Raw genomic sequence first — 12,490 nt, 5'->3', positions numbered from 1 at the left:
GGAATCAGCCTCCATTTCTTCTCATTCTTCCCAACCCTCCTTTCCCATGAGAAAGAGGAGCAGAGAGACTGATGATGAAAGGGGAAAAAGACTGATACTGGAGATCATAATGTCTTTAAGAAAGCTTTATTGGAAAAGGAAGTCAGAGGCAGTGTCTGTGGGTGACTCGTTGTTGTCTCCTACATCTGAGGAGAGGGCGGTGGCGCTCAAGATGGCGGGCGGCACCTCGCCTTGGACTCCGCTGACTGCGGCCACCGCTGGGAGGTAGGATTGCGACCTGCGCTCCCCCGGCCTGGCCAGACTCTCGCTGACTGTCGCGGCAGCTGACGGGAGATAGCACCATCTAGCCCTACCTTGACGGTGACCCTCACCGAGGGAATCCTCCCAGCGCCTGCCTGACTCCAAGATGGTGGCCGGCGGCGACTTTCGGATGGCGATCGCCGCTTCCTCTGGCTCGCCCCAACTTCTCCCCGGCCTCTTGTCTAGCCCCGATTTCCCCGCCTGATTCCAGGGTGGGACTATGCTCTTTCAACATTGCCGACAGGGCCCAGCAATACCTGCCTGACCTGCCTTCAGCCCCGAACAGCCTTCGGTAGAGCAACTTCCGAGGGGTGGGCCGTGCTTTGGGGGACCCTGGCCCTCGCGCCCGCAACGCCAGTGACTACTACTGTTTGGCACAGGTCTCCTGATCCGATCCACTACCCCTGTCGGGCGGCTGCTGCCTGTGGTTGTGTCCAGTCACCGATACACTGCGAGGACAGTGCCTCTGGATTGTTTTGGTTTTCACTGGAACTTGTTATGTCCCGGCTGCCGTGGCAGCGCCCCACGGCCAACACGTGACCGCACCAACACCTTCACCACCTTGCGCACTCTCACGCCCACCTAGCCAGATGACCGCAAGCTCTCCAAGATGGCGATGCGCCTGCGGCTGGCCTCCAACTCCATCTCCCACCTGGGCTCCCACCTTCTCTCCTGGATTTCTTGACTTTTGTGCTGTCCTGACCGACACTTTGCTGCTGTTTTCGGGCAGTTTTCTCTGGACTCTAGCCCTCCTCCCACTCCCTCGTCCTTTAAATCTTTTCCCCGTGGATGATCCTCATATGTTTCCTCCCTTTTCTGCTTTCCCTTCCCTCCATACCCTTGCATCCCACCCACCCTCCCTCTATGCTGTGACTGCATCCACACTTATGGAACTCTGCTCTTTGACTTATTGTAATAACTCTAATCATTGGTATTTGCTTTAGTCCTTGCACCATATACCATTCCTATGCGACTCTTAGAGTAGACCCAGTCATATCCCCTCCCTATGTTTATAAAGATAACTCTAATCACTAGTGTATGCAGTAGACCTTTGTACTCTCTACCATTCCTATGTGACCCTTAGAGTATATCCAGTCATATCCCTTCCTATGTATATAGAGATAACTCTAATGAGTAGTCTCCTATGTGACTTTTAGAGTATATCCATGTGTATCCCTTCCCTGTGTATATAGAGATAACTTTAACGACTAGTCCCCTATGTGACTGTTAGAGTATATCCATGTGTATCCCTTTCCCCTGTATATAGAGATAACTCTAATCACTAGAACATGCCGTAGTCCGCATTGCTCTCTACCATTCCTATGTGACTTTTAGAGTATATCCAGTATTACCCCTTCCCTATGTATATAGAGATAACTCTAAGCACTAGTTTATGCAGGAGTCCGCTGTGCTCTCTACCTTTCCTATGTGACTCTTAGAGTATATCCATGTGTATCCCCTCCCTAAGTAGATAGAGATATCACTAGTATATGCCTAGAATTTATCCATTTGTATCTCCTCCGTGTGTAACTTTATCTCTTGTACATTTGCAAATTTTTCCGTTTGTACCTTTTAATAACGTATGCAATCCTAAGTCCGTATGTTTTTAACTGGTTCTTATGTAAGTCAAAAATTTGCAAATTATTTTGTCCGCTTGTAACCTTCAGTCCTTATGTTTGAAACTAGGTCCTATGTAAAGCGCTCTGACACCTTCGGGAAAAGTTTGCGCTATATAAAATCGCACAAATAGAATAAAATAAATAAATAAATAAAATAAAATCTGAGACCAGAAATGAGTTAAAGGCTTTTCCTGATGAGTAAAAGGTTAAATACATTAGGAAATAGTCTTTGGCTTCAGTTTTTAATCATGTGAATCGTAATATGGGTTTCCCTGTGACTGACTCTTGGCCCCCTTCTTCTGAAACTGTGTTCAGGTAATTTTGGAAATCAACTCAAGTGGATAGGTACATTCATCCTGATGTTATGGATGTAGTTTTAGGAGAGTAGAAGGTGCAGATAAAATCTCAGTCCCAAGATTCATATCTAAACTGGATCAACTGGAGCGAGTGGAAGACACTTTTCCACAATCAGTTACAATTGATTCCTTTGTGGGAATTTTAGTGGGAAGCACATCAATGTCAGATGATGCCATTATTAAAGCAAATGTGACAAAAAAGTGGATTCTTCATTGAGGAAGGTATACCCAGGACCTTATCCTGCATTACATGCTGTAGTGTATGGAGCCTAACTGGCTCAATCTTTATTGCCTAACTTCAGATCCCAATTTAATACAATTGAGGTGTGCAGAAATATACGAAGAACCAAATAGAAATCCTTTCTGAAGTACTTTAGTCTTCGTGAGATCGGAAGTATTGGTAACAAGGGCTGTCATTTCAGCAAGAAGAAATCTTGTACTTAAAGTTTGTCACACAGACTCCTCCCAAAAGCCAACAGCTTTTAAGATGCTTTTCCTAGGGATGAAATTGTTTGGCCCTGAGTTAGTGGAAAAGTTACATAAGTTGTTTAAAGAGAAGAAAGATTCCTCATCATTCAGATAGAAGCAGCAGCAGTCGATCATGCAGGTTCATATAGAAGCTATAGGAAGTCCTTCATAACAGCAAAATGAATCTTCTTAACATCAAAAGTAGGAAAGAAGATTTGAAAATAAAACGCTTCAGAAGCATGAATCCAGTTCAGCAGCGAAGCACGCTTGATCCCAACTATGCCCGATATCCTCCATCTCTGTTAGGGGGTGCATCCAAAGGTTCAAAAACTGATGGATGGAGCCTGCTTCGGACGAATATGTGAGACAAGTCGTTCAGAGAGACCTCCTAATATATAGCTTCTCTGCCAGTCTCGGGAGTTATAACAAAGCCATGTCCAGTATGTCCAGCGAAGACGGCTGCCTTCATACCCTCCATTAAAGAGCTTCAATTGAAAGGGGCAGTGGTTTAGTTTCTTGAAAAAGGAGGAGACATTTATTCTATAACCATCACGGTTCCCAGGGTGGATGAAAACAATTCAAGTTTATTTTTATTTATGTTACAGAGCTTCGACGAGATCCACATAAAAATGTATCCAAAATACATGCATTCGCAGCAGTATAAGCAAGATAAGCATATGTGCCGTTGGTACCCTGAAGTACATGTAAACCGCCACGTCATCAAATCCAAGTTAAAACATTACATTGAAAGGGATGCAGGATTTAAAATCTGTATTAGAAAATTTCATGATACAAAACAAAACATTTCACATAAGAGTGCATAAAGTGACTGTAGTGCCTCTAGTGCAGAAGGTATAGACAGCTATACAGAAAGAAGCCTCATCCATTAACTGCAACATGGTAGAAGAACAAAACCGATAGAAGGAGCAGAGTTTAAGCTTGGATATCGTGTTCATCAGATATTTCATTCACACTAGACTATCATTAATACAACTTTATAAAGCACTTAAAAAGTTAAAAACTCTGTAGCAAAACTTTTTCATTCGGTGGTGCATAAAGTGACTGTAGGGCGGTTGAGGCTGAAAGAATGGCCAGTTGTAAACATATAGGCCTCGGTCATTTTTGATGACATGATAAAAGTGTGGGGCAGACAAAAAAAACATGGTTCAACTCTTGAGGAACACTTTGGCACACATTACAATCCGCGGAAGAATCAAACAGTTTAGCCAAAAGGAGATTTAGCGGGAGCATTCCCTGCTTCAAGAGAATCCTAAAACGTCTCAACCCTTGAGGCAAATTCCAGGAGATATAAGGCTCCCCTTTATTTACCAATAAAGAGTCTATTACATTTTGACAACCCCTTCTTTTAAGACAAGCATCCCTTTCCAGGCAAACGCTTAAGGACCATGTAGCTTGTTTTAAGTTGGCTTTTAATTGCTGTGTGGTTAAAGCGAGAACCAAATTCGGGTCTAGCATATCTGCAGCGACAGCAACATTTCTGAGGATTAGTAAATTCTCTTTTAAGACAACCAAAATGTATTTCTTGATGGAAGACCTTAATGAGCCATCATCACTCTTCACTAGGCATGCAACCTTCGTACAACCCATGCAAGACCCTGAACAAAAGCACCTCTCAAACCAAATTCTAATATTAAAACCACCACAGGGAGAGCTGTGTTTACTGAAGCTGAGTTTCTGAGGACTCGGCCTTCCATCATATTTAAGAAGCCCCATTTAGATACTTCAATCTGTTCCAATCCATAAAGCAAGGAAGGAGGGATTTTGGCTCGATAGACCTCTAACTGGTTAAAAAAAATGTCTTCTCCCAGTTGCCCTATAAAAAGCACCGAGCCTTTTAGCTTGAGGTTGGGCTTTGGTCTGTTATTTTTAATATGGCCTTTTTCACTAAGCTTTCCACACATTATCTTCCCCAGGAAAGTATAAGATTGCATGAATTCTAGCTTTTGTGTGCCCAGGGACCATGTAAAGGTTCCATATGTAGCTTCTTCCTTCCATGCAAGCACATGGTTTTACTTTTAGATGTGTTAATCTTCAGATAGTGAGTGTGAGCGAAATCCTGCAGTGCCTGCAGATGACTATTTAATCCTTCTGGGGTAAGATCGAAAATTTATGTTGTCCGCTTATAATCGCAGACAATAGACATTCCTCCAATTAACGGAACAATACCCTCACTTTGGGTCAAATGACCGGGTAGAACGGAGATATATAGGGAAAAAAGGAGCTGGGCTAGAAGGCACCCTTGTTTTAACCCATTTAGTGTCAGGATGGCTTGTGAAAGACTCATATCACCGCCCAAGACAGTAATTCCATTCAAGATGGAAACCCCCAAAGGACAATTCTACTAGTTCCTCAAATGAGCTCCTTAATAACAACCGACCTGATGGATGCATATTTTCATGTCAAGGATTACTTACAGGTAATCTTCATTACTCTTAGTCCTAGCGTCCTTGTGCCAGTCATTACGCACTACCCTTCCATCCTAATCTCTTGCCTCTGTTAAACTTGGACAAACAGGAGAATACTGATTAACTCTAGGATTATATGGTTACCAGTAGGGAATGGAAGACACATAATTTACATGACTTCTTAATTTGTTTTTTCTGTCGATATGATAAATAATCCTAAACATAGCCCCAATCAGAGAGCATACGATGGCGGCCAGCTTCACCAGTATGCTGTGTCTTAGTGGTCTCAGGAATATGGCTCTGGGCTTTTTTTTTCTCCCCACAGAGCAGTGGCTTAGCCTCAGTTCCACTCCACAGTGTAAAGAATATTTGAAGGCAAATTGAGTTGAATGCTTTATTGCATAGTCCCAGACGGCCGCGAAATAGCGTACAAACAACTTCTCCTCATTGTTCCTTGAAATCATCTTCTTACAGATTCTGCAAACATAATCCAAATGATGTGAAGACACAAGGCCAGAAACATTACGCATATTTTCCTCACATAACAGAGAACATAATAATACTAAGAAATTACGCTAATACTCCATATCTGCATAAATAACGAAACCTATCAAAACAAATGAGGAACATTAACGTAAATACAAGAACAAATAAAAACAGATATACATACTTTTCATTAAATTACACAAATAATCCAACTGATTCGTAGGTCTGTTAATCACCCTTCCAAACCTTATTTTCCTTTCATTGCTTCTGTCTCCTTGTACCCCATCGGTACTCAATCTCTCACGACAAACTCCATCATCTCCAAATGTTGCTTCAACAGCACAATCTTTCTCAAATGAAATTCCATCGTCACTAGATGTTGCTACAACACCACAATCTTTCTCATCTCTCCTCCGATCGTCTATTTCCCACCATTCGTGATTTTTAGCACAACTGCCCACATTTCCCTTGCACCTTGAAAACCTACTCATATGCCAACATTTGCCATAACTTAACACAGCAGTATTTCAATGCAATTCACAACTTTAGTTTTGTTAATCCAACACAAATTGTCCTTATTTAATGGTGTTTCTCCTCTCATCAATACAAAAGGACTAAAACCAGTGACATCATTGCATGTTATCCTGTAACTCCATTACATCTTTTGGGCCTCCCTTTGCCAATCCAGATTACTTCTCCTCGCCAATTACGGTACTCCTTTTACAACTCTTCTAAATCTCTCAAAACCTCCATTTCCAGCAGGATGATAATTAATTGTGGTGTTGTGAGTGACAACAATCCTTTTATAATACGCCTCAACCACATCCAACACAAATTGTGCGCTATTATCACTGATTACCACTTTAGGCAAAACTTACTTCAAAAACACTCTATCCATAAATGTAACTACGCTATTAGCATCCACTCTATCCACAAACTTAATTTCAGGCTACTTCGAAAAAATATCCATCAATACTATGAAATACACATTTCCCTCGTCTTCATGCCACACCAGACTCATGATATCAAACTCAACCTTCTACCACAGCAGGTTTGTACACTTAATACAACATAAAGGCAGCCTAAACGTGACTTGAGATATGTCTAACCCATCACAATCAACACAATTCCAAAACCAGTCTTTTGATTTCCATATCTACACCGGGCCACCCGTAGCATTCCTTAACTCTTCTATTTGTTTTCACTACACCTAAAAGACCCTTGTGACAAATATTCAACAATTGTCCTCTAAACCTTTTCAGAGGCACAACGCGTCACCCCCTTGATCACATCTTCAACACAATTTAACTTATCCTTCAATTCTCAAAACCTCCTTAGACCTTTGTATACTTTCTTTTTGTGAGGCCATTCATCAGTGAAGTACTTTTTCACTTCCATTAATTCTACATCATTATCCAAGCCCAGATACCATTCCTCTCACTGTACATCACAGACCGAATCACCCCAAACGCTCTGTTGTTCGCATTAGTAATCATAATAGTATGCAAATAAAGATCAAAACCTTTCAATGAGGAAGTATGCAAATATCTTCCTGATTGTCAGCAAAAGCATTCTTCACCAAACACAGATTTGTCTTTAAGCAATTGTTTCATCACAAAGGTTTGTCCTGCAAAGTTCTTTATGAATTTAGCATAAAACTCAGGGAACACGAAGAATGCTCTTATATCGTCCTTATTCTTGGGTGGGGGCAACTTTTTATGCTCAGAAGTAACTTTCTTAGGTCCAAAGCCCTCACCATCTTCCTCATGACCAAGAAAAGTCTGCTATTTTGAGCAAATGTTTCTTTTTTAATAACTGCTTTTAAACCATGTTCCTGCAGAAAGTGCAAGGGTTCACAAACTCCGGAAGCCCTCTCATCCTAGACGGAGTGTTTTGACACGTTCTCACAAAGCCGTGGACACACATCAAAAGGGAATCCGGTAGGGATGGGTGCTTCATCTCATTTTCTTGTGTGATTTATTTCTGAGTGAGGCCAATTCTTACTCTGTTTTCTCAGAGACAAAGGCCTTAACTTAATTTTTTGCAAGCCTCTGGAATTAGTTGTGCTGGTAGGCATCTCAATCCTTTTCTCTTGGACATGTACCAGATCTGCACATTAGCAATGGCAGGCCAGACCCTCTCTCACAAGTGAACCAACCTCAGGGTTCTGTGCAAGCTTACCTGCACCCAGGAGTACACATCTGGCCCCCCACCACACTTCTGAGGTAATGGAGTTGGGCATCACAAATGAGATGTTATTGACTGTGCCCTGATCTCTCATACAGTAAAGTGACTGATGATCTTCATGGCTGGTGGAGCATGGGAATCCCTGAAGAATGAGAAATGAAGAAATAGGTGCAGGTGCATGGAGCTGGCAGTACTGATTAGACACTCCACATCCCCCCTCTCTAGGTGGAGTATACCATGGCGCTTATATTTTGGTCATGTTTGCTGGTGATAGGCACCTGCACTAATTTATGGGGACCAGTACTTCTTTTTCATAATCAGACTTTGACTCAGAAAGAGAGAAAGACTTAGAAGGAGAAATAAGGGGGGAGAGAAAAGCCATTGAGGACTGCAGGAATGCAAAAGACCCTCTAAACTAAACTCGAGACAGGAATTGTGGGGAGGTGGGTGAAAGAGGCATGACATGGAATTAAAACTAGGAAGCCCTGACCCTAGCATTTGAAACGCCAGTGGTGTGCTCCAAAGAAAACAAATTAAGCCACTTCACTTATTTATTTTTCGCTTAAATTAAGCACTGATATTGGACCCTAAGGTGTCTAGTAAGCAGAATACCCTTGTAAATGGTATACAAGCAATCAACAAGTGTATGGTTTCTTTCCAGAAAGTCAACTTCGTTGTTAACTGCAATCTATAGAAATCTGCTGTTCTTTTACATAAGTTTTGCAACATTGATGAAAACTCCTCTTTGCTATATTTTTGTTTTGCCTTTGGAAATCCTATTAAATTCTATTCAGTGAACATTTGTTTAGAAGAATTATGTTGCTAAGGAGCACTCTTGCATCTTTTTGATAAAGGATGGAACCACTCCACTCTGGATTGCGTCACAGATGGACCACAAGGAGGTGGTGAGGGTATTGCTTCTACGAGGAGCCGACAGAGACTCTATGCGGACAGTGAGTATAGCTCTTTACATCTATTTTCTTTGGTTTAAAACAAGGTTATATTATTGTGAACCTACATGTTGGTTAAAACAAACTGTAGTGTTTTATGGTTTTAAATTGGACAAATTAGTTGCAATAGAATGTCATGTTAATTCCCCGTTGACCAATTAGGGGACTTTGCAGTCTAGCCTATTTCATCTTTGGACTCTTTGTTCGCTCACACTGCTCTCTGTTCGACTCACAGTGGTAACCTTCCTTCACACTCTTATCTACTGCTAAGCTTTGCTTCTGATTCTTTCAGCCTCTCTAGAGACCCAATAAGGGCATGTGGGGTAATGGCAAATACACATCATCAAAACTTTACTTTTTGCAGCTATCCTAACAATCAGCATAAATTTGCTTAAGGCGTTTGATGCCAACACCTTAAAGCAGAGTTCCTTGTTTTTACCTGGTTTTTATTTTTCACATATGCATGTTGCAGACCAGGAATCCCTATGGATATGTCATGAGCCACAAACTAAGGTCTTGCTGATCATGGGCAAAACCTTCGCTTAGGACAGAAAACCAGCACCAGATTCACCCACTGAATGCATCCGTACCACCGCTAAGATTAAATAAACCCTAGGTACTAAGGACCACACCCCTCTTTAATACATTACGATGACTATAGTTCCTGAAGCAGATGAAGCTAAAATCCTGATGAAACAGAGCTAATTGTTTATTTAGATCACAAATATCACTGAGCTCACCAGTCTCCATTTTTTTAGATGGTGGATAATCCTGATCTTCAAGGAAAATACCTATATGTTTCGTTGTCTCTTGTTGTGCCTGCTCTGTTTGGATTTCTGCCCATGTTGTTTAATACATATGCTATACATTGGGAGTTAACATCCAGCCTCAAGCCATGCAATGTAACCAAAGTTCCTGGCTGCTGGGATACTGCCATTGCAATGTGCTTCTAGATACCAATGCAGTAATTTCATTCCTAACACTAGAAGAATGATACAGTCTTTATTTTGTTCTCCCAATGGGTGTAATCACCTTCGTAAAATTTTGCGTCAATACTAATTTTACTATTACAGTCCTGAAGGTAATTTTAATAAAAAGATAAGATGGCAAACCCTCAGTGTCAGGTGGCATTTACCTCTGCTGACTTAAGTAAGTAATTGTGAGAATTTGAGCATCATAAATAGAGTTGTGGAACTTTTCAGTCATTGCCCATTTAAATGCCTACACTTCTAACTTCATGTTGCAGATATGTATTTTCAGAGACTGATAGTCCTATGCCGGCAAAGGCTACGGGCCTAACTTCTTTGCCATCTCCTTTATATATGAGCTGTTGGGATGGCAATGCCCCTTGCTTGGTAAATGGGCATGTACCCAGGAGGCCTGACTGCATGTGAAACTGGCATCCTAACATTTTGTTGGTACAGCTGGCCTACTATTCTAGCGTATGCACTGAGGCTTAGGCCTGTCCATGGTGATTTTAAGGTCTAGAACTTGTTCTGTGACCTGGAGGGGTCCACCAAGCATGCCATTTGATTGATAAAGAACTACTGCCCATGTCCTGGGTTGCTGACGTCAAGCAGTGCTGCTAGCATATTGATTTTTGTGGATTTATTGTAACCTTACTTTCAGGTTCAGGAGTACGGCCGACCAGACCCACTCATGTAAAGTTCCATCTAGATGCGACACCCAGACCTTTGTGCTGACATCCTGTGCATGTGTTGAGTGCTTAGGAACTTAGGAAAACTGTGGTAGTAGCTCTTATTCTCTCAAAGATAGACTACTGCAATGTACTCTTTATGGGCATTGACAAGACCCAGAGGAGTAAATTACAATCGTTACAAAACGCTGCTGCACGATTGCTATTAAACATTTCTAAAGGCCATTCCACCTCTGCTGGTATAAGGTCATTACATTGGCTCCCTATCCAGCAACGAGTAGAATTCAATGCCCTCTGGCTAGTTCATAAGGCACTATACGGAGGTGGTGTGGTTGATATTCAGAAATTGTTTTCTCAGTACACTCCCATGAGAACTCTTAGATCCACAAATGCAGGACTCCTACAAATCCCCAAAATTTGCAGAGCAAGATGGGGAGGTAGGAGTTTATCACACTGTGCAGCCAAACTGTGGAATCCGATGCCAATCACTATGAGACTACAGTCCAAAAAGCAGCACTTTAGGAAATTGCTAAAATCCTGGCTGTTCCCCCCTAACTAAGTCGCAGGATTCAAGGGTGCAGTTCCCTCTTCACACCTCTCAACGCCAAGACGCCTCGGCAATCGAGCGCTCTATAAACATATCTAACCTTATCTTGTGTATAAGGTGTGGATGGTGGCAAGACTCCATGTTGTAGTGCGAGTCTGACTGCTGAGACCAAAAGGATTCATTTTGTATAACCCCTGCTCTGACATGGCACAATATGGAATTCTGTTTCTCCAGACACTGGAAGAGTATTGGCTGCATTACTGGAGCTGAAGGGAGGAGCCACAGATGTGTGGGATGATAAAGACAGGAGCACCCTAGAAATGCTATGTGAAGTTTTTTAGCAGGAGATTGCTGAATAGTTCTTTTTGAGCATGGCTATTTGACTGATGGTAAGAGAGTGTGGGTGAGTCAGCAGACTGTGGTCATAAGAATGAGTAGGCTTTTGGACAGGAGCTGCCATTTTGTTTTTCCCTGATTTCTACTTCCTGAAGACTGATGACAGTTTGTGCAGAATCTTCAGACTCTGTTGAGCCTATGTTTTGGATAATCTTGGTTGGAGCCAGTATCTTTACTGCCGGCTGTGAGAGCCATCACCTTGCACAAAAGTTGTGTCTGCTCCGCAGAAAGAAAATTACATTTGAGAAGGATCACCTGAAACGTGTTCCTGGACTTTGGGCAACGGTTCAACATCCCCTGCCAGGGAAAGGAGTATAAATGTGGGACCCAAACCGTCCCATTTTATTCTAGTACCCAGTTCTTCTTGACCATGGAAGAGAGTGATCTGCAGAGTAATTGAAGAGCTGCTGTGATCCACAGCTGGTGTCCGCATGAGTCAGTCAGTCTCCCATAGTAGAGGGGAGTTCACCTGAGGTCTGCTTAACTTGTCGGAGTAGCTGTCGATCTGCCTATTGCCTAGAAGCCTGCTTGCTCAGAGAAGGAAGTCGAGAGCCATATTTCTAGCGTGTGGAGCACCCAGACATGCCAATTTGTACCTGAAGCATAACCAGTGTCCACCCCAGGTGAGAGGGATCTTCTGGACACCGTGTGTTGATCATGCTGTGCTTACAGATGTCTGGATGGATCTTCTCCTCTGCTGCCTCGACATGCGATGTGACCTGCAAGGATCAACAACACTGCCACCACAGAGGATATTCCCAATGGCCTGTAAATCTGCAAGATGGACAACAGCTGCCAAAGCTTGCCACACTGTTCATTCCCAGCCACAGGATCTGAGAGGTGGGGCAGCTGCCAGCGTTCCTGCTCCCACTGGCTAAGAGGCTGACTATGTGACCACAAAGAGTATACCACCAGTCTCTATGCTGACAGGGTAGAGAACAGCGAACAGGAACATGGGGACTGAACTGAAAGAATGAGAGACTCTACCTGAACTTTATAGATAAGACTGCCCTTTGGGAAAATAATAATTGCCTGCATGAACTCTTTAATTCAAGATATGAACAAACTGACCTAAGAATTACTCAACATAGTAGCTGC

The 12,490-nt window shown here is 42.5% G+C and overlaps 1 protein-coding gene across 1 annotated transcript in view; it reads left to right on the top strand.

Moving 5' to 3' along the window:
• The window catches only part of ANKRD29 (ankyrin repeat domain 29), a 368,662-nt gene that overhangs the window by 281,596 nt on the left and 74,576 nt on the right, over positions 1-12,490 (top strand). The window contains exon 7 of the mRNA XM_086966940.1: positions 8,697-8,795. Within this exon, the coding sequence (XP_086823066.1) occupies positions 8,697-8,795 (99 nt within the window). The remainder of the gene's footprint in view (positions 1-8,696; positions 8,796-12,490) is intronic.

This window comes from Lissotriton vulgaris, chromosome 4_1 (genome assembly GCF_964263255.1).
Source record: "Lissotriton vulgaris chromosome 4_1, aLisVul1.2, whole genome shotgun sequence".
NCBI lineage: Eukaryota > Metazoa > Chordata > Amphibia > Caudata > Salamandridae > Lissotriton > Lissotriton vulgaris.
The sequence above is the reverse complement of the archived record's forward strand: the minus strand, read 5'-3'. Positions and strand labels throughout refer to the sequence as shown.